The sequence below is a fragment of the Corvus moneduloides genome, chromosome Z, assembly GCF_009650955.1.
Source record: "Corvus moneduloides isolate bCorMon1 chromosome Z, bCorMon1.pri, whole genome shotgun sequence".
Classification (NCBI taxonomy): Eukaryota; Metazoa; Chordata; class Aves; order Passeriformes; family Corvidae; genus Corvus; species Corvus moneduloides.
The window spans coordinates 750652-773395 of NC_045511.1; the positions used below are offsets into that span (position 1 = coordinate 750652).

The window sequence follows — 22744 nt, forward strand, 5'->3', positions numbered from 1 at the left end:
CGATCCTCGGCTGAGCCGGCCGCGGAGCATGCGGAAAAGCCGGCCTGGGAAGTTGGATTCTCATTAAAGTGGCTTCTTTTCATGTTTTAATATTTTAATATTCAAACCTGAGCCTGGCAGTGCGTTTGGCTCCGTGGGAAGCTGGGCGAGGGGGCCGTGGCCCTGCCCACAGAATGGCGTTGGAATGAGCTGATCCATAAGGTCCCTTCCAACCCAAAGCATTCCATGATTCCATGATTTCTATGAATATTAATTAACCGTTATTGCTGGGATCTATCAGCTCCCCACCCCAAAGGGGAGCAGAGGCTGCTCCCCAGTCTTTCATTCTCTGCAGCTGGATTTGTAGGGGTTTTTCGGGAGGGGAGGTGTTCCCAAGTCTGAGGAGAGAGGGCCAGCACCCATCCCCGTGCTGGGGCTTGCATTCCATGACCAAGCTGGAGAGGGGATACCAAGGCTGTCACCGGAGCAGCCGCATCCCTGCCCTTCCCGCCTCGGCCACTGCGCTGTGGGGTTCAAACCCTGCTCCTCGGCCGTGGCTGGAATTTGGGGCATTTTGGCACATCCCCCTGAGTGCTGGGCTATCCAAGCTCCAGCCCAGCCCACCTCTGCTCCAGGCTGGGAATGGGGCACGGCATCTCCCGTGCTCCTCGTGCAGGAGCGGAATTCCCTGTGGGAATGCAGCTTCCGAGCCGCTCTCCGGCTCGATGGTTGCTGGGATTTGTGAGACAGCTGGGCCCAGTCAGTTCAATTGTGCCTGTGGACAGTTATCCACATTTTTTCGACACCTTGGGATTGGGATGCCTTGGTGGGAAGAGCAGCTATTTCCAGCAGCGCAGCTGGATCCTCGCGAGCCACCGCCAGCCCGAAGCAGCTCCGTGGAAGCAGCCCCACTTCCCAGCCGGATCATCCCAGCTCTGCGCTTCCTCCAGGCTGCCCGTGGCTCACGGATTATTCCCTGTTTATTCCCTACAAACACATGGAATATTCCTAGGCCAGGCAAAAAGTGCCTTCCTCGTGCCCTTATTTACATTTGTTTCAATTGCTTCCTAATTGTTTCCCAATTAACTTGGAAGGATCAGGACTCCGGCAGCTCCAGGCCCTGGAATGGCAAGGAAGAGCAGGATCCCCGTCTTCATCCCCTCCTCATCCTCAGTCTGTGTCCTTCCCCTCACGGCAGCCGAAGGGGATCCCTTATTTCCCCCATCCCTGCCTCCGAGGAAGGAATCCCACCACCTTTTCTTCTTCCATGCTGCTTTGCATCCCTGACGTCATTCCCGCTTCCATCTGTCAGTTTGATTTTCCTGCCCTTTTTTTTTCCCCTTGACACTTGTATTGCTTCCGAGGGAAAAATGTTTTGAAAAGGAAATTGGGAATTGGCACACACCGATTATTTCTGCCTCCAAACCCCTGAATGAAGTTGGGAGATAGAAAGAAAAGGAGCACGAGCCTGGGAAGGATTCGGGAATTTGAATCGAGGCTGGGCATTAAGTCGCGGAATTATTCCGCAAACAGCCTGACCTTGCTTTCTCCTGCTGGAATGGAATTTCCACAGCGGGAGACTTGGTTCCTCCGGAGCCTTTCTTCCGTGTTCTAAGCAGGAAGACTCTTCGGAGAGGGCTTTATGCTGATTTGCCCCACACGGAATTTCAGGAACACCATCCCAGGCCTCCAGTCAGGGCTCTCTTTCTGATGAACTGGATGTTAGAAACAGCACAGAAAGTGCTCCGGAATGTGTCATTCCACCAGTCGGCAGGAAAAAAATTCAAGGGAATGATGTTCCTTAGAGCAGCCTTCAAATGGAGTAGGGAATTGTGGACTCCCGGTTGGGGAGATGCTGTTCCAAGGTGTAAAACTGTGTTTTTTCCCGATTTCTCGGCAGAACTATGGAGATGGGACTCACTATGACCACATGGCGAGCAGAGACCTCGGCTCACACGACAATCTCTCTCCTCCCTTTGTCAATTCCAGAATACAAAGTAAGAACATGGAACTTCCTCCCTTACTGGGGTGGGGAAAGCGGGATCAATGGACGAGAAATCAAATCGGGGGGGCTTCAAGCACTCAGCCTCATTCTTGGGGCTTGGCATGAGGGTGGGAACAGGGATGTGGTTTAATTTTCCATTTTTTAAGGTATGAAAACTGTGCTGTGATGGTGTTTATTATTTTCCCTCCATTGATTTTATCTATAGTTGATATCTGTAACCGTGTTTCCCTGCTGGGTCTGTGATGCAAAATGAGGTTTGGCTTTTTCCTTGGACACACTCAGAGCGGGGTTTTTAAAGCAGGACAAGCTTTTTGAAATCCTGATAAATAAATCCCAAGGGGAACAGAGAGAGAGGTGCTGGGGGACACTGGGAATGTTGTGTGGAGTGGGAGGGATCGTGCCTGGAGCTGTCCGAGGAACTCAGGGCTGGTGACACGGTGGGGATCGGCCAGCAGCTGCACCGATGATCCTGGAGATCTTTCCCAACTGGAATGGTCCTGGGATTCTGCGCTAAAAGGTTTGGACACCCCGTGATTATTTATGAGGGAGCCATCGCTGTGTTCTTTAATTAAGGCTGATTAATGAGTTTGATTAAAGTAAATAAATGATGTCAAAATACTGGTCGTGCTCAGGCTGGGCCAAGATCCCGCCCGTGCTCCATCCATGAGCGAACCAAACGCTTCCCTTTAAAGCCTTGAGCCTGCTCCAAGAGAAACACGGAGCTGTGGCTGCGATACATCATTCCTCAGCTCTAATACACATCCCTCATCCCCAAATATTGGGAAATAGTTGGGAGTTGTTGGATGGTGTTGGAGCTTGTAGCCGTCCGTGCGGGTTCCCAGCCAAAGCACGGTTATGGCACTTTGTGAAAGGCTCGGGAGAAGCCAAGGAAAGCCTGGAAATTTCAGCACTCCCTCCTGCACTCACGCCACGGGGCCCAGGGGAAACCGCGGCTGCTTCCCAGTGCAGCCTTTAACTGGAGTCTGGGGAGCTGGGAAGGGTCTCTCCCTCTTCTCCCTGCCCCTGCGTTCCAGAGAAACCTCGCTCCTGCTTTTGCCAGCTCTAAGGAAAGCACCCTTTCCCCTCGGTTTAAGAAATAATGGCTTCATAAAAGCACAGCTGGAGGCACCTGGGCTAGGTAACAAGGATGCAGGTTCCCGAAGTTCCTGATGAGGAGCTGGGGAAGCCCCTGCTGTTTCTCCAGGGTCCTGCTCCATGCCCTCGGAGGGCTTTTCCCAGTGGGATGGGTGCACATATCCCTCCTGCTCCAGCAGCACCCAGGGCCTGGGCTGGGGATCGTGATGCCTTCTGGGAATGGGAATGGGAATGGGAAGCTGTGAGCAGCCCCGGGCAGGACGCCGTGGTTCCGGGATGGTGTGTGGGAGCGTTGCCGTGCGCTGCTCGTGTCGGAATCTGGGATTTTGGGAGGAATCTAAACACTGCAGTGAGGGACGCTGCGCAGGGCCCTTTGCTCAGACGAGGCTGCCGGCTCCGACTCCGTTTATTCCAACTGCTTTTCATCATTTCCCTTTTCCTGGCACCGCTCCGGGCTCTCCCAGGGAAGGGTCCCTGTACATCGGGGTGTTGGGGTTTGGCACTGGCAGAGCCGCGCTGCCGTTTCCTTCCCACCCTCCTCCTTCTGGTCCAGAGCCTGACAGTCATCCTGCTTGAACTGGTTTATACTGGTGTGTTCTCTTGGCTTAGATGGACTTGCTCCCGATGGGAAGTGATGGGTATGGGATCATGGAATTATTAGGGCTGGAAAAGAGACCACTGAGCCCAGCCAAGGCCACCACTCATCCATGCCCCAGCTCCAGATGTGCTGGTGCTTCCCACTGCCACTCCCGTTCCCAGGTGTCCTCTTTGGGAGTGACCTTATCCTGCTAAATCCTCTTCCCACAAGGAGGAACTTGCTTTTAAACCCTCACGGAGCGTTTTCCTGCAAGGAGCAGCTCCGGGAGCATTGGGACAATGCTCTCAGGCACAGGCTGGCGTTGTTGGGATTGCCCTGTGCAGGGCCTGGAGCTGGACTGGATGATCCCCGTGGATCCCTTCCAAGTCAGCAGATTCCACGATTCTATCATTAGATGCGGGTTCTGGGTGCCACTGATTTATGGGGTGACCTTTGGAGCTCCTCTGGGAATACTCTGCCGTGGTTGTTGTGGTCACAGTGGGACAGCTGCCGGTTCTTTAGAATTCCATCCCTCCCCTCGCTTTGCCGAGCAGGAATATTTAGGTTTGTGCTTCCAAGTGCTCCAAACAACCCCAAACTCCCACCCAGTGTTCCTTGGCTGCTCCGTGCCCGTGCCCATTTTTAATGGGATTTTCCCCGTCTCGGTCGGAACATCGCCGCGGCCGATGCTTTTCATCCCGGCAGCTTTGATTCCGTTCCCGTTGTTATGAGGAGAACTGGAATTTTTTGCAGATTAGTGAAGTTTACCCAACACAGCATTAAAAGGCCTCGCTTTCAATTGCTAAACTGTAAACATTTGGGATGAAATTTTCCATGCTGTGGATCTGACTCAGCCCGCTCCGTATTTTTTTAACCTTCTGCAGGAATGATTTCAACATTTCCTCAAATGGGATTACATTGCAGCCTGGCAGATTCGGCATTTTCTCCCTCAGTGTCTGGCACGGCGGGAACATTAATTCCTTTTCACACCACCTCTGTTATGGCAGGTGGCTTCGCTTCCCGCTCTGCAGCTGGGAAAGGGGCACAGGGAACCTGGAGGGAAACGGCCCAAACTGTCCAGGAATGTCAGGGATGGGGCTTGGAGCAGCCTTGTGCTGCCTTCTGAGTCGTGCAATCATGGAATGGTTTGGGATGGAAGGGATTTTAAGGATCATTTCATGCCCACCCCTGCCATGGGCAGGGACACCTTCCACTGTCCCAGGCTGCTCCAAGCCCCATCCAGCCTGGCCTTGGACACTGCCAGGGACTCTCCATCCTTGGAGGTATTCCAAACCCAAACCCCACATGATCTCCTGGAGCCTTGAAAGATGCTTAAAAACGCTTTGTAGGAGCCACAAAGGCGGAGATGGAAAAATTCCCGTTCCCAATCAAGAGTTAATGGATTTGTAAGTGCTGCCAGTCAGGATTCCGAGCTCAGCATTCAACTGCGGTCCCGGAGAAAAGAAATGACAAGGACATCTCCATTTCTTTGGGAAGCAGCAGCAGATGTATAAATAGAAACTGTCGACTGTGGCAATTCATGTGCAGGAGCGAAGCCTTGAAATATGAGTTTGTCCTACAGACTTTTCAGGGAAGTTTACATTCCTTGGGATTTGTACTTAAACAAGCGTTTTTAAGGAGTTATTTTGTGTGACAGCCTGCAGTTGGCGTCTCTGGAGGCAGAAGGAGCGGCCTCCGGCCCTTAATCCTGGGCTCCTGCCATAATCCTGGGCTCCTGCCATAATCCTGGGCTCCTGCCATGATCCTGGGCTCCTGCCGTGATCCCAGACTCCTGCCCTAATCCTGGGCTCCTGCCCATAATCCTGGGCTCCTGTCCATAATCCCAGGCTCCTGCCCATAATCCTGGGCTCCTGTCCATAATCCTGGGCTCCTGTCCATAATCCCAGGCTCCTGCCATGATCCCAGGCTCCTGCCCATAATCCCAGACGCCTGCGTTGATCCCAGGCTCCTGCCCATAATCCCAGACTCCTGCGTTGATCCCAGGCTCCTGCCCATAATCCCAGGCTCCTGCCATGATCCCAGGCTCCTGCGTTGATCCCAGGCTCCTGCGTTGATCCCAGGCTCCTGCCATGATCCCAGGCTCCTGCCATGATCCCAGGCTCCTGCCCATAATCCCAGGCTCCTGCATTGATCCCAGACTCCTGCCCATAATCCCAGGCTCCTGCCATGATCCCAGGCTCCTGCCATGATCCCAGGCTCCTGCCATGATCCCAGGCTCCTGCCCATAATCCCAGACTCCTGCATTGATCCCAGACTCCTGCCCATAATCCCAGGCTCCTGCCATGATCCCAGGCTCCTGCCCATAATCCCAGACTCCTGCGTTGATCCCAGACTCCTGCCCATAATCCCAGACTCCTGCGTTGATCCCAGGCTCCTGCCCATAATCCCAGGCTCCTGCCATGATCCCAGGCTCCTGCCATGATCCCAGGCTCCTGCCCATAATCCCAGGCTCCTGCCCATAATCCCGGACTCCTGCGTTGATCCCAGACTCCTGCCCATAATCCCAGACTCCTGCGTTGATCCCAGGCTCCTGCCCATAATCCCAGGCTCCTGCCATGATCCCAGGCTCCTGCGTTGATCCCAGGCTCCTGCCATAATCCCAGGCTCCTGCCCATAATCCCAGACTCCTGCGTTGATCCCAGGCTCCTGCCCATAATCCCAGACTCCTGCGTTGATCCCAGGCTCCTGCCCATAATCCCAGGCTCCTGCCATGATCCCAGGCTCCTGCGTTGATCCCAGGCTCCTGCCATAATCCCAGGCTCCTGCCCATAATCCCAGACTCCTGCGTTGATCCCAGGCTCCTGCCCATAATCCCAGGCTCCTGCCATGATCCCAGACTCCTGCCCATAATCCCAGGCTCCTGCCATGATCCCAGGCTCCTGCCTGTAGCCCGGCTCTGCCTTCTCAGCGACCCAGAAATGCTCTGATTTCTAGGCTCCAGTGCTCTCTCCAGGCTCCAGTGCTCTCTCTAGGCTCCAGTGCTCTCTCCACGCTCCAATGTCTCTATCTCCTGCGTAGGGAAGCAGCTTTCCCAGTAAAATCCAGCAGTTAACAAGCTCCTGCCTTTTCCAGGGATTATTGGAGCTTGGCTTTCCTAGGAGCTTTTGTTGCTGTTCTCCAGCTGAGCTGAGGCTGGGGGCAGAGGGAATTTTGAGCTCCCAACTGTTTGGGTATTGAGAGAAACCTGGAAGTGACTTCCTGAAAATATTCCTGAAGAGCAAAGGACTCCATTTGTAGATCTATTGCATTTGGGAAGTGGGAAGGGGTTGGAATAAGATGAACTTTTAAAGTCCCTTCCAACAAAAACGGTTCCACGATCCGAAAGAACGACTTAAAAAAAAGGCAACACAAAAAATGCAAACCAAGTTAAAAGCACTCCCAAAAGGAGGGTTTAGAAATGAATTCCTGCCTTTTGGGGTTTTCTGGCTGGAGTTGTTGTGGCTGCAGTGGCTGCAGCCCCTTAATGACTGTGCATCACCTCGAGGTCCCGACGCTCTTCGGGGGGACACGACCGGCTGCGGGCGGAGATTTGCATTACAGCTGGAAAATGGACATGTGGGAAAATCTGGGAAACAAAACAAATTTGGTGAATTAGTGGGTCATTTCCATAGGCAGTCACGCTCCGTTAAGCAGGGAAAAACAAAGGGTTTGTTATGCTCTTAGTTAAAGCCCAGAGTGTCCAACAAAGCCGAGTTTAATTAATAAGCATTCGCAGCCCAGCCCTGAAGTCTGAACTTCCCAGCATGGAGAGATGGGGAATTAAAGGAGGAGTTAGATAAATAAAATCAACTTTTTGGGGGAGCTTTGGCTGGATTGTGCTGGAAAAAGAGCCGGAGCTGCCGGTGCCAGGGCCCGGGGGGGCTGAGCCTTAGTGCCGGCTGCGCTTTAGGCCGTGCTTAAAACTCTCGGCATCCCCTCCGGGCTTTTCCCTCTCCATCCAGGACAAAAGGTGAGCCTTCCTCTCCCTTGTCTGGAAGCAAAAAGTCCTCTGGATTTTTGGAGTTCAGGTTTTAATTCCCGCCTGGCGGCTTTTTGGGGAAGCGCTCTTCCCTCGGCCGCGTTGGGTCGGAGGCACGGAGGAGATGAGATCCGACGGGAAGGAGCTCCGGTGGGGAGGATAAAACGGGGCTGACGGGAGGGCACGGGAATTCTCCCCAGCCTCATGCCAGCAGATCCCTCTCGCCATATGGTCGGAATTAGGGACAGCACCGGTTCTCACACCAGACGAGGCAGCCGGGACTGGGGCCGGGCTTTGATCCCGGGACCATGCGAAATAAAAAGCTCCGGAGCACGGGTTTAACAGGAACCAGCAGGACTTTAATTAGATTATATTCCTTCCTAACTGAAATCAGAGTATTCCCATTTATTCCTTTCTCCCGCAAACTTTTACTGTGCAGCTGCGGTCTGAATATTCCCTAGTCCGAAAAAAGAGGGATATTCTGGGAAGCGAACGTGGTGATTCAGTGTGAGGAGGAAGAAGAAATTAGGCTGACAACAAAATACTCCAGTTTTGCCGGCGTGTGTGTTTGTATCTCTCTTTGTATTTGTGGGAATTATCCAGGAGGAACGGGCTGGATTAAAAATGAAAGGCAAGGAAGGAAACGGGGAATAAAAGATGTAAAACGCCGGATTCGGGGAAGGGAAGCAAAGGGAAAAGCAGGAGCAGGCCCGAGGTGAAGATAAACAATCACGACGATGCAGAAAGAGGAGGAGGCCAGGACAGGGAATTTTAGGACCTCTTAGAGCCGGAAAGGGGAATTTATTGACAGATGATGTAGGCACTGCTAAAAAATAAATGGATTTTTCGCCTCAGTGTTCACAAAAGAGGACGGGGAACAGATGCCAGAATCGGCTCTAAATTTCCCAGGAGAGAGGCAAGAAATATTGAAGGAAATAGGGATTATTCCAGACTGGGTGATCACACGGTGGGTGAGAACATCAGCGCACAGATTAAACCAGAGAGGAGCCATCCCAGAATTCCTAAGTAAAGAAAAAAAGGTCTGTGTCGTGTGTATGGGGAAAACATCCAACTGTCCAACTCCTGCCCATCCTCAGTGCCCTCAGTTTCCACAGGGACAGCCCTGGCGGCAGCCTTTGTTCCCAAACTCCTCTAAAATGTCTTTTCCAACAAGGAATTCAGGCTGCTGGGTGGGAGACTGGGTTTGGGGCCATCCATAAGCAACAGCTCGCACGGGGCAGGAGGAATTTTCCTCTGAGGGAACCCTCAGGCTCAGCAAACAGCCGGTGAATTTTTCCAAATGGTTTCCCAGATACGGTGTATTCCCGGCTGGAGCACCGTGTCCAGCTCTGGAGCCCACTACAGCACAAGGACGTGGAGCTGCTGGAGCCAGTCCAGAGGAGGCCACGGAGCTGCTCCAGGGCTGCAGCCGGGCTGGGAGAACTGGGAATGCTCAGCCCAGAGGAGGGAAGGCTCCAGGGAGAGCTCAGAGCCCCTTGCAGGGCCTAAAGGGGCTCCAGGAGAGCTGCAGAGGGACTGGGGCCAAGGCCTGGAGGGACAGGACCCAGGGAATGGCTTCCCAGTGCCAGAGGGCAGGGATGGATGGGATATTGGGAAGGAATTGTTCCCTGTGAGGGTGGCGAGGCCCTGGCACAGGATGCCCCTGGATCTCTGGCAGTGTCCAAGGCCAGGCTGGGATAACCTGGGATAGTGGAAGGTGTCCCTGCCATGGCAAGGGCATGGAACAAAACAAGCTTCAAAGTCCCTTCCCACCCAAACCATTCCATGATCTTTGAGCTTCTCCCGAGCACATTTTTAGAATTCCCCTGGAATTCGGTGTGGCATTCTTTGTGCGGAACAGAACCAGAGCTTTGATCAGCCCAGAGCTCTCGGCTCCCGCAGCCTGAGTGTTCTTGGGCTCAGGTTGGGCCGGGAGTTCCCTTGCTGCCCCGTCCCGCTGGGAAGCTGGGATATTCGGGATGTGCTTTGTGGGCCCATAAACGTTAGCGATGCGTGGCAGCCCCAGCTGCCTCTCCCCGTTTAACCACCCCGTCCTTCCCACTCGGATTTGTGGGATTGGCTTCCCGCTCCTTGCCTGGCAGAAGGCTTCTTCGCCCGACTTTGATATTTTTTTCCATGTGGAATGGTTTTGATCCCGCTCTGCAGAGCTGTCATCGCCCCCCGAGCGGCTGCGATTCCAGGGCCGGCCCATGTGGCGCACACCTGGAGAATGTTGGGAAGGACTCGGCTTTGAAGCTCCGCTCGTTCCCTCCTCCCAGGCCACATTTTTCCTCTATCATGTAATGGGATTTGCTGAGGAGACAGAACGAGAGGAACAAGCTGCACTTAAAAAGAGGGAATATCAAATCCAGCTTTGGTGGATCCGGGCAGGAGAGTCCTCAAGGCAGAGCCCTGGACTTGGCCATGGCTCTGTCCGGTTCTAAAAACCCTAAAAATTTGCTATTCCTCGAATTTATTTATTTATAGAATTTGGGTTGGAAGGGATCTTAAAGATCATCAGTTCCACTGCCACGTTTGTGGTAACGCTTCCAGGAGGGACTCATGGAATTGGTCAGGTTGGAAAAAGGCTTTGAGGTCATCAGCCACCAGCTCCACATTAAAGTGCAGAGTGAAAGAACTCCTGGGGCGGAGAGGGAGAGTGCAAGGAGAAGGGGAGGAAAGGAGAGATGTGCTGGGGGAGGTATTTGGAGCAAGATGGCGGTGCAGGAGAGGCCATGGGATTATTCCAGATGAATCATGGAATCCTGAAACGGCCTGGGTTGGAAGGGATTTTCAGGACTCTGCCATTCCACCCCATGCAGTGAGCAGGGACCCCTTCCACCATCCCAGGGGCTCCTGGAGTGCTTCCAGGGGCTCCTGGAGCGCTTCCAGGGGCTGGATCCCCACAGCTGTGGGTGTGGCTCAGGCAGATGGATGCCCCTCTCCTCCCGACTGCAGGAGAGCAGCCAGGCATGGATGGAGACGGGAATGAGGGGCTCTGGGATCCTGGGGAGCTTTGAACACATCCAAAGGACTTCTCCCATGGGTGAGGAGCGAAAGGGGGTGATAGGAACCTGCTTCTGTGGCATGGAACAGAGCAGAGTGGGAACCCGGACTCTGCTGGGGCTGGAAATCCCTAAGGAATACCGAGAGCCTCTTCCATGCTCCGCGAGGACTCGTGTTCCTGCTTAACGAGAGCGCCGCATCCAAGGGCTGATGGGAACCAGCACATCCCAAGCTCCCCCAGCCTGGAACAGCTTTGGTCGGTCTTTTGGGGCTTTCGTTTTCCTCCCCTTCCTACCCCCCGGAGTTAACGAGGTGCGATCCGTGCAGAAAGGTTGAATCAAAGTCAAAGGGAAGTCCTTTGGCACTTGGTGGGGATGAGGGAGGCCGCATCCGTAATCCTGCCGCGGTCCTTGTCACCTTATTATTAGAGCTGTGTAAATCTGGCGAGGATTTGTGTTTGCCAAATATACCCTGGCCTACATCGGGGCTTATATTTGGAATCAGGGCCAGTTTTCACGCCTGTGCAGTCGGGAATTTTTGCCAGTTCGAGGCATAACAACAGGAAAGAGGATAATGAAGGACAGAGGAGTCAGGGAAGGCAAGAACTCAGGATGGGAGGAACTAGGCACAAAAGACAAAGGAATATGGAGCACATTCCTCCTTTCCTGCTCCCTCCTTCCTGAATATCCTTTATTTTCCTGTTCATGCTTTGGTGTCACTCTGTTAAAGGAAATTCCTCTGCTCTCCATGGGATGGCCACAGGCAGATCCCGGTGGGATCTTCCTAAATGAAGGACTGCAAAGCTGTGACTTCCCAAGGTCAGCAGGAGAATCCATGGTGGAACTGGATTAAATCCCAGTGGGGAGGTGCAGGGAGCCCAGGTGTGGGTGGACAGAGAGCCCAGGCCTGCGTCGCTGTTCCTCAGGGATAATTATCTGTCTCCTCCGGCTGGATGGGATGGGTGGAGCGGGGCATTACGGGATTGGGATCCCGTCTGCAGTGGTGATTCACTGCTCGCTGCCTCGGAGAGGCTTGGACGTGACACGGGAATCGCGCAGGGATACGGACCGGCAGAACCACAGCATTGTGGCACGGTTTGGGTGGGAAGAGACCTTAGGGATCATCTCATTCCCAGCCCTGCCGTGGGCAGCGGCACCTCCCACTGCCCCAGGCTGCTCCCAGCCCCAGTGTCCAGCCTGGCCTGGGACACTGCCAGGGATCCCGGGGCAGCCCCAGCTGCTCTGGGCACCCTGGGCCCCTGGATGATGGCAGGGTGCAAGGCCAGGCTGGACACGGACGCTGCTCCAGCTGTGTCAGGAAGCTCCGAGGGAACGGGGATGTCCGGAATGCAGATCAGTGCCGTCCCTGGGCAGCAGGTGAGGCAGCAGGAGCGCAGGGAGCACAGCACGCACCCATGGTTATTTATCCCCTGCGAGCCGTACCTCGTACAAAGGACATCGAATCCCGGTAATTATCCGGGAAGGGGGAGGAGATGGGTGTTTTAGTGCCTTTGATCTGGAGCTGGAATGGGCTCGGCTTTGGGAAATTTCCTTTGAAAGGATCCGGCGCTCACATCTGCTTTTCGTACCGCCATTCCTTTGGAGCCAAGAAAAAGGGGCAGCTTAGCCGTGCAAATGTGTGGGGAAAACGATGCTGGGCAGCACCTCTGGCCAGCTGGGTGGGACAAAACCAACTCACAGCTTTCCCGGGAAAATCGGCTGCTTCATAACGAGCTTGGAATTTTCATCTCAGTGCCTTCATGCCTTCCTCAAATCCTCTCAGAAATTCCAGTTTCTCTTTATATTATTAATGCAGCAGCTGTTGCCGTTCAGGCAACTTCCAAAGGACTGGGAAATTCGGGGGGAAAAAAGGGACTTCTTTCAACTTGGGAAGCTTTAGTGTTGCTTTCTGGAGTGTCTGGATGGGGAGCAGGTATCCCCAGATTCCACTGGGATGTGGGATCCTTCCCAAGTCTCCACAGGGGATTTGATCCTTCATTTCTGTGTTCCTGAAATTTCCAAAAGGCTTTCTCCCAGTTCATTTTCCAGACACAAGTCACGGCTCTTCCCTCTCTGGTTGCCCGGATTTCTGTGGGATTTCTGTGGCTCTTCCCGGGTTTGGTTAGGAGGTGGGAAGGGGCTGGGGTGGCAGGCGACACTCGGGTTGTGCTGGTGCCGTGGCTGGGATTCGTTCCCATTCCAGCCAGGTGAGACAGGCAGCGCTGCGTCAGGGTTATCCATCGTTCCTCCTCCTGGAATTGGGGAAAACACCTTGGGATGCAAGTTAGGTGGGATGTGGTATCCATAGGGAACAGAGCTCCGGGCTCTTCCTTGGCATTGGCCAGCCCGGAGAAGGGGAGGATCCAAGGAAACCTCAGAGCCCCTGGCAGGGCCTAAAGGGGCTCCAGGAGAGCTGCAGAGGGACTGGGGACAAGGCCTGGAGGGACAGGACACAGGGAATGGCTTCCCAGTGCCAGATGGGATATTGGGAAGGAATTCCTGGCTGGGAGGGTGGGGAGGGGCCGGGACAGAATTCCCAGAGCAGCTGTGGCTGCCTCTGGATCCCTGGCAGTGTCCCAGGCCAGGCTGGGATAACCTGGGATAGGGGAAGGTGTCCCTGCCCTGGCAGGGCATGAACGGGATGAGCTTCACCTCCCTCTGAACCCAAACCATTCCATGAACCCCACCGAAGCGGGCATCTGTTGCCAGCCTTTGGGAAAACCTTGGAGCATCACCTCCAGGGCTGAGGTGCCCTGAGCATGGTGTGGCAGCGCTGGTTGTGAAGATGTCAGTGGGAGCGGGGCAGGAATGGGAATGGGAATAGAGAAGGGAAGGAGAAGGAGAGGGAAGGAGAGGGAAGGGAAGGGAAGGGAAGGGAAGGGAAGGGAAGGGAAGGGAAGGGAAGGGAAGGGAAGGGAAGGGAAGGGAAGGGAAGGGAAGGGAAGGGAAGGGAAGGGAAGGGAAGGGAAGGGAAGGGAAGGGAAGGGAAGGGAAGGGAAGGAGAGGGAAGGGAAGGAGAGGAGAGGGAAGGGAAGGGAAGGGAAGGAGAAGGGAGGGAAGGAGAAGGGAAGGAGAGGAGAGGGGAGGGGAGGAGAGGGGAGGGGAGGAGAGGAGAGGAGAGAAGGGAAGGAAAGGGAAGGAGAGGGAAGGGAAGGGGAGGAGAGGGAAGAGAAGGAGGGAAGGGAAGGAGAGGGAAGGGAAGGGGAGGAGAGGAGAGGGAAGGGAAGGAGAGGGAAGGGAAGGAGAGGAGAGGGAAGGGAAGGAGAGGAGAGGGAAGGGAAGGAGGGAAGGGAAGGAGGGAAGGGAAGGAGGGAAGGGAAGGAGAAGGAAGGGAAGGAGGGAAGGGAAGGGGAGGAGAGGGAAGGGGAGGAGAGGGAAGGGAAGGAGAGGAGAGGGAAGGGAAGGAGAGGAGAGGGAAGGGAAGGAGAGGAGAGGGAAGGGAAGGAGGGAAGGGAAGGAGGGAAGGGAAGGAGAAGGAAGGGAAGGAGGGAAGGGAAGGGGAGGAGAGGGAAGGGGAGGAGAGGGAAGGGAAGGAGAGGGAAGGGAAGGAGGGAAGGGAAGGAGAGGGAAGGGAAGGAGGGAAGGGAAGGGAAGGAGAGGGAAGGGAAGGAGCAGGGAGCTGCGTGCAGCTGAGGTCCTGCGGGACGGGCTGGCAGCGGGGTCAGCGGTGGCGGGCCGAGTGGCTGTGTGTGACAGACTGTGAAATGGGGCGTTGCTGCGCGGCTGCGCCGCACCTGGGCCCTTCAGCTGTGATTGATTGGCTTGGTCATGTGGAATGGGCCCATCTGCTCCCGCTCCTCGCCTGTTTGTTCCAGCCGCAGCCCCTTCCCGGCGCTGCCGGGCCATCCGCTCGCTCCGGAGCCGGAGCCGCGCTCGGACCCACCGAAAAGCGGCCACGGCCGGGGCCGGGGAGCGGCGGCTCCCGCGAGGATTCGGGGCCGGCCGCTCCCGGCTGGCAGGAGCCTCGGCTAGCGACTCTTACTGCGGCGAGGAGTTTTCTTGTACCCGAGCCAATGCTTAATTAAAACCGCTGACATCATGGTGTTATAATTAAGCGTGGCATTAATTAAGCTGGAATAACGATTTTTTTTTTTATTAAGAGCTGCTCCGATTGTGGAAGCGGCAACAAAAAAAAAAAAAATCCCAAATAATTTGAGATGAACCCAGGAGAAATCCGTCCCCGTGCTCCCGCTCCCCGGAGCGGGCTGGGAACGGGAGGAGCGTCGGCCACGGAAAGTTTGGGGGGGATTCGGCGCAAGCCGTCGGGAAATTTGGGGGATTATTTCCCTTTTCCCTGTTTTTTTTCCCTTTTCCCCCAAAACTGCTGATCGGCTCCTGGCATTCTGATGGCTAATTATGCATCGGAGAGCTTCGACAGCTGCATTCATCATCATAAAATGTAATAATTAATGACATTCCAACAAAGAAAAATATGCAAATGAGAACTCATTAGCATTTTCATATTCAGCTTTGATAATGCTTTTGCTGACAAGGTTGTAATTAATGAAAATTCATGTCGCAGTCAGGAGATTGGATCGGTTTCATTCCGCTCACAATTCCCAAATGCTTGCATTATGGAAAATCGGCGGCTCTGCCAACTTTTTCAGGGAAGAAAAAAACACACACACACACTAAAAGCACCAGATGCAAATGAAGGGGAGGGAGCCGTTAACTCCTTCCAGCCCTGGCCCCCTCCCAAAAAAAAAAAAGCCGGCAAGAAAAACAACCCCGATTTCCATGCACCGGCAGCAGGAATACAGGAATTTCGGGAAAACTTTTTCCCCCTCTCTCAATTCCCTTTGACTCCGAGCGCTGCCGGCCCCTGCTCTCTCCCAGCCTCATCTCGTTCTCTCCCCGGTTGTTTGTGCACCCAAGGGTTCCTCGTGCCCGGACAGATCCCTAGGCCCAGAGAGCAGGATCCCATCCCCGCTGCTCCTGCTGCTTCATCCCGGCATTCCCATCCCTGTCTCTGGCCCTCGGTTTCCGACAGGGCCTCCAGGAATTCCGCCTCTCCGGACTGGGGCAGCGGCCGGAGCCGTGTCCCGGTGTCCGTGCGTGCCACAGCCCGGCCGTTCCCCGGGGGAGAGCCCGGAGCGGGGGATGCGTGGGAGCACTGTGGGGAGCTCTCGGTGCCAGCGCAATTCCAGAGGAAAGGCGGATAGCCTGGAATTGCAGTTCCCTGCACTGGCACTGGCTGTGTGTGTCCGTTCACCCCAGCCCGGGATCCAGGGGGGGAGTGGGAAGGTGATGCTGCTCCAGGGATGTGTGTGATCCGCAGCGATTCCACAATTCCTGGACAATTCCCTCTCTTCGCTGCCCACCGGCTCTTCCAGCATCCATTCTTCCCAAACAATTGGATTTTTTAGGGCCTTTCGGTAGCTCACACTTTAGAGCTGGATTTATATTTCGATATAAAAGCATTGATGGGTTGGAATGCTCGGGTTTTATTTTTTGGGATAATTTCCTTTGGGATGGGCAGGATGCCCAGGCAGATGGTGTAATGGCACCTGTAAGCAATCGGAATAGATCCGTTCATCCCGACATTTCTGGGAGCTTTTTAATTCCCTTCTCTGCAGAACAACTGGGATTTGGGCTTCTCCCCCCTCCCCAAATCCATGGGTTTGGGCTCAGCGATAAAAATCTGGGATGTAAAAAGTGTTGAAACGGCATCGACGGAAATGTTGGGATAGTTAACAAAACAAACCGGGAATAAAGGAGGAGGGCTACACGGAGGGAAAACCACATTTATTTGTTTGGACCCAAAACTGTTTCATTTTTAAAAATTCCAAATTTGGATCAAAAAGGTGATGAGATAAAAAAAAGCAAATTCCCAATTTTCCAAAGAATATGTTGGAATATATCGTGGCTCCTTCTTGGGGAATGGGACTTTGGGAAGCTGGCAAGACATTCCCTACACGCTCCGGTTCATCGTTGTTTGCTCCCAGTGAGGAATTTGGGGCAGGATAAGGGGAGAAATATTTGGATTTTATTCCCAAAAAACCTGGGAATACATTACCAAGCTTAAATAAATATCCAAGAATGTTCTGCTGGTTTTCCATGGGAAGGAGGGAAGGAAACCGTGGCTTTTCATTTCCTTTCCTTTCCTTTCATTGCTGGGGAACGGGAAACAATGGGATGTGGAACGGAAGCAGGCCCGAGAGCGCTGCGTCAGAAATGAGGGATCGTTTCCAGGAGGAAAAGGGAATTTAAGGGATTCAAGGAATGAATCCAAAATAAGGGAAATAGTGGGAGAATTGCTGCTGGATTTGGTGAAGCCCATTCCCGACTCCATCGCGGCAGACTCTGGGATCGCAGAGCCTCCCTGGGAATTCTCCCTGGCTTTTCCAAAGCCTGGCAAAGTTCAAAACACCACCACCGTTGTCTTCTTCTCCTTCTCATTCGGGCTTTTGGGATGAGCCAAATTCTCGCTCGCCTTTCTGGGAGAGGCGCTGGGATCCATCTCCGCGTCCTCCACCAGCCCTGGGGCGTTCCCAGAAGGACCAGGGAGGTGGGAATGGGCCGTGGTGCATCCCAGGAGCAGCAGGCAGAGATTCCCATTCCTTCCCAATATCCCAGCCTTCCAAAACTCCTTCCCAAGTGTGGGGCTGTGGCCAAGCCAGGGACGGCTCCAGGACCCGAACGCTTCCCCAGGGCAGGTTCTCCACCCATCCCTCCTCCCATCCGTCACGTGGATCCAGGGGAATTTTGGGAATTGCCGCACGCCAGGCTTGGAGCCGGATTGTTTCCAGCTCCCTTGGATTTTAGATGGGAAACACGGAACTTTTTAATAAGAAGAATTCCAAGGTTTTGAACTTTCTCCTTTTTCAGCATCTCTTGCTTAAAATCATGGATGAGGGCAAATAAAATTCTTTCCTAGCGCTGTTGTTCTCCTAAGGGCTCAGAAAACGGGGAATTTGGGAATAACGCCCAGGCAGAATTCCTGAGTTTCTGACGAAATGCAGAAGATCAACCCTGGCCTTCACGGCCCCCTGGATCCGGTTTTTATACGGACGTTTGCATTGGGAATCAGATCCTGGAGCAGGATTCCATGGTGGAATCTCCACAGTTTTCACTGGATTTCTCTTTTCCCCTCCATTTCTGCCTCATGGATTGCATCCATTGGATAATCAGGGAAGAGTCAGGGAGAAAATCATGGAGCAGTGAGTTTATTCCAGGAGCCTGTACAAAGCAAACATCCATTTCCGAGTGTTTTCCTTCCTGGCCCGGAGGCTCAGCCATGGAATCTTTTCAGGAGCCATAATCTATTTGGGATGGACCCAGTGAGACAAAAAATCCTTTGGAACGGAATTTCTGGGAGATTTGGGGGGGGAAACACTGAAATCTCAGCTAAAAATGCAAGAAACTTCCATTTGCAACATCCCAAGGAAGGTTTTCCAGGAGGTTTTCCCATGGGAGAGCCAAGGGTGACCGGAGCATCCCAGATGTGGCTTCCCAAGAATAGAGGAGTAACAGTGGAATTGTTTTCCTTCGTGTTTTCCTGCAAGGAATAACAATGGACAAATCCCTTATTTCGGGATATTAAATTGCTCCTGCCGAAATTCCAACTGGAAAAATTCCTACTGGAAAAATTCCTTAAGGCAGAAGAGGAATTGTTTAATTAAGCTTTTAATAAATATTTAATAATTCCTTAATAAAGCCACTCCTATTCCTAATAATGATTTTTTTAAATCCCAATTTCCTGAAATTCAGAAGGAAATCCCTGTTTTGCCTTGGATTTTCATCCCAGAGCATCAGCTGGCCATGCAGACACTGGGTTTTTCCAAGGATCACCTTGGTTCTCCAGGAAACAATTCCCAGTATTCCCCCGAGCCTTCCCGGTCGTGTGGCACATCCCTGGAAGGGGATCCTGGCACGAGAAATTTGGGGAATTCCCGGCTCCAGGCCCTAAAAATGGTGGGAAATTGCTCCTGAACAGCTTTATGGAAGTCCTTCCATCCTTTTCCATGGAAGAGCTTTTCCACAAGGAATTCTGGCAGCACCAGCTCCTGTTTTCAGCACCAAATCATTGCAGAACCTCATTAGGGACAGCTCATTTGCATATTTTTCCCTTCTAATTGGCCCATTTGTTATCAATGGCAGTCAGGATCCATCTCCATAGGGGTGGGGAATCCGGTATTCCCAGTCCCTGCGGAGCAGGCGTTGGGAAAGCCTCATCAATACCCAGGATTGGATGGATTCAGGCTCCTGGGAATGCCTGGGGCTCCAGCATTGCTTCCATAGGAAGTCATGGATCTGGAAGGTGGAGATCTTTGGGATCAGCAGTGCCATTCTCTTTCCATGTAGGAATTCTCTGGTCAAACCCACGGACACAGAGGTGCTGGGGAGGCTCCATAGGGAAACACCTCCCCATTCCTGTGGAACTCATCCCGAGGGTTCGGGAGTGGGGACTGGGGGTGACATTCCTGTGGAACTCATCCCGAGGGTTCGGGAGTGGGGACTGGGGGTGACATTCCTGTGGAACTCATCCCGAGGGTTCGGGAGTGGGGACTGGGGGTGACATTCCTGTGGAACTCATCCCGAGGGTTCGGGAGTGGGGACTGGGGGTGACATTCCTGTGGAACTCATCCCGCGCCTTTGGGGGCGTTTCCTTCTTTTTCGTCACCTCGCTGTTTTCCTTGGTCTCCAAGAGTGGAGCCATGGAATGGTTTGGCTTGGAAGTATCCAAAGGATCATCCAGCTCCAACCCCATGCCGTGGGAAGGGACACGTTCTGCTGTCCCATGTTGCTCCAAGATCGCTGTTCTCCATGTGAGGAATATCCCAGATTTAGCGCATTTCTGGGCATAAAAACGCCTTGAGCCGGAGTCCGGCGCGACTTCAGTCCCTGATTTTGGGGGGCAGAGGGTTCCCGGGAGGGGCAGGAAGGGGCTGTGGCAGACACGGGCAGCGGGGTCTCCCGTCAGGTCCGTAATTGTGATGCATTTGCCGAGCTCGCCGCCGCAGCGCCGGCCCTGCTCCGGTGCCATATGGTCTCCCATGGAACATTTAACTTGTCAGGGATAATGGATTGTCCTGGAAGCAGATTTTCGCTCGGAGCGTTCGGCTCCTTTCTTGCATCGTGCTCGGAGCTGCGGGCTGCGGGATGAAGGATTGGGATGGAGACGGGCGGAGGAGGCGCGCGCTCCTTTCCCCCGCGGGCAGCGACCTAGATGCCGTGGAATTTTCCCGGGCGTTATCCGCGGCGCTGACCCCGGCCGGCTGCGCGTCAGATCCGCTCACATCGGCCGCGATGAGCACGGGAGGGAGAGGAGAGAGCCTCGGCCTTCCCGCTCCCGCGTGCTTCCCGGCGCGGGCTGGAAGAGGCGCTGGATGCGCCTCCGTGGGCTTCAGGGAATCCTGGAATGCTCTGGGGGGGGAATGGAGCTGAAGGATCATCTACGGCCACCCCCTGCCGTGGGAGGGACACCTCCCGCTGTCCCAGGTTATCCCAGCCTGGCCTGGGACACTGCCAGGGATCCAGGGGCAGCCACAGCTGCTCTGGGAATTCCATTCCAGCTCCTCCTCACCCTCCCAGCCAGGAATTCCTTCCCCATATCCCATCCTGATCTCCCCTTTGCCGATTTGAAGCCATTCCCTGTGTCCTGTCCCTCCAGGCCTTGTCCCCAGTCCCTCTGCAGCTCTCCTGGAGCCCCTTTAGGCCCTGCCAGGGGCTCAGAGCTCTCCCTGGATCCTCCCCTTCTCCAGGTGAACATTCCCAGCTCTCCCAGCCCGGCTTCAGCCCTGGGAGCATCTCCCTGGCTTCTTGTGGACAGGGCTTGGAGCAGCCTGGGATAGCAGGAGGTGTTCCTGCCTTAAGGTTCCTGCCCTGCCTTAAGGTTCCTTCCAACCCAGACGATTCCAGGATTCCATGGATTTTGCTCCTCGGCATAACATTCCTTCCAGGTGCGATGTATTCACCGAGGAATTGGAATGTTTTGTCCTTGTTCCAGAGGTGTTGGAGAGCGTGTGTGGACTTGGCGTGGGTTCTCAGGCCACAAAGATCCTGGAATATTCGGGAAGTGTCATTTCTCCTGCAGGTGTGCATGCCCTCTGCTGGAACTGCTGATGGGGGATAATAGGGAATTCTGGAGTATTTGGCATTAGCCCCAGAATTCCCACTGTTTTCCCATCCTCTGGGAACCTTGGAGTTTGTTGTGTCCCCTCAGAAGATCCAAAGGGTCCGAAGTAGGTTTTGTTGAACCCAAAATGAGAACAAAAATCCATGTTTTGAGCTGGGATTTTATGGGATGAGGAATATGTGGGATAAATGGATCTTGGGCAGGAATTACTAACGGAGCCTTTAATCTCCGTGGAAGGGTCGGCTGTGGTTTTCTAGGAATACCTAATGGGTGACGCTGGTGCTGCCATCCCTGGTGCCACGGAATCCTGGAATCTGGGAATGCTTTGGTTGGAAGGGACCTGAAGGAGCACCTCATTCCCACCTCCTGGAATCTTCCATGGGAAAGGTCCCTGCTCCTTCTGTCCCATCCCAGATTCCTCAGAGTGTCGGTCCCTTTGGGAATGGATGTTCCAGGATGTTGTGTCCAGGTGTCCGTTGATCCCAAATCTGCTCCCGTAGGCTCTGGATCTCCTTATCCGTGTCCGGCGTGGCTTTGTGTCCTCCCCTTTGGATCCCATGGCTTCGGATCCTTGTCTGCCTCGGTTGGAAGCGATGCTGGTGGAATCCCAGCTTTCCAGCTCCACGATGAAGATGGGAACAGACCAGGAGGGATCACCCCATGGGCTGGTTCCGTTCCAAATCCCGCTCGGAGGCTCGCTTGGGATAGAGCGATATCCATCCAATCCCTGGATATTCCCGCGGGCCGGAGCGCGATTACAGCGCGCTCTTATCTGAGATTTTGTGGGAATCTTGTTCCTTTTTGTGACTTTAATCCTCCCCTATTCACCAGCGCCTCGGATTTCCCTTTGATTCCGTTTTCCAGTGGCCCTTTTCCCTCCCCAGCCCCTTTCCCCATTGTTTTCCAAGAACAGGGTGAAGCACAATCCCTTGTTTCATGGGAGATTTTGCTCCTCTCCCAACAATATTCCAGGTGTTCAGGCTGTTCACTCGTTATCTCCCGGAGCCTGAAATTCCAAAGGACCCGAAAGATGCTCATGGAATCGCTGCAAACGAGGGGTCGTCTCCCAAACTTCTTCCCATCACTGCATCTCCGCGTGGCCTCGGGCCCTGGGAGCATCCCACGGCTCCAAGGAATTTCCCGGCTTCCTCCCCTCGTTAAATATCCATATTCTTCCCTCAGCCTGGGAAGAAACGGGCGTTTTGTTTCCATAAATCCCTAATTTAATTAGGGAAGTTTATTATTCCGCTCGCAATTAGCGCGTGGATTCGATATCCAGCTTATTAATCCCTGGAATGTTACGGATTGTGCCGCTGCCTATGGAGCGGTGACGCACGGGGCAGCTTCCTGGAATCTTTCCCTTTGGATGCCCCGGTTCAGGGGCCGAGTTCTCGGGGGGTGAGGGTGGCGTGGGCAGTGCCGGTGGGTGCCGTCCCTTCCCCAGCTCCACAGGCAGCGCTCCCGGTGCCCCGCGGAGCCTGGCAGGGATACCTGCATGCAGCGTGCATCGGGAAGAGCTCCGGCACCTTTGGGAATTCGCCTTTCCTGGCGAGGGCCCGCTTCCGCCCCACCTTGCCCTGCTTCCCGTGGGCCGAGCTCCGGAGCTTTGTTTTCCGAGGGGCTCCCGGCCTTCGTTCCCTTGGCGTTTGGTGGCACCGCGGGGAGCTGATCCCTGCCTTGCCGTGCCGTCGGAACGTCCCTTCCATTCCCATCCCTGTTTCCTGCCTCGACCCTGGCCGCAAGGTCTCGAGCCCGGTTTCCCTTCAGGTTGCCGGGATGAGTGTTTTCCCGAGCTTTGTGCCTGGTTTGTGGATGCGACGGCTCCTGGCCAGCGGCGTGTCCGATTGCGTGGCCCGAAACGGCCCGGATCCCTCCTGGGTTTGTTGTCGGGCCTTGCCGTGGAGCACAAAGCAGCACCAGCTCATTACCACGAGCCCTCTGTTCCCAGGGATGAGCTCCTTTGTGATGGAAAACGCGGAGAAAAACTGGGATTTTGGGGCCACGTCGGCATGGGCAGCGTTTGGGT

General features: G+C 54.3%; 1 protein-coding gene across 13 annotated transcripts in view; it reads left to right on the forward strand.

Moving 5' to 3' along the window:
- Nucleotides 1-22744, forward strand: part of TCF4 (transcription factor 4) — a 142727-nt gene that overhangs the window by 39255 nt on the left and 80728 nt on the right. For 11 of the 13 annotated variants that reach the window (XM_032096019.1, XM_032096026.1, XM_032096020.1 and 8 more), the window contains one exon: nucleotides 1880-1976. The exons of the other annotated variants lie outside the window; for them this stretch is intronic. In XM_032096019.1, the coding sequence (XP_031951910.1) occupies nucleotides 1880-1976 (97 nt within the window). The remainder of the gene's footprint in view (nucleotides 1-1879; nucleotides 1977-22744) is intronic. 13 annotated transcript variants of the gene reach the window in all.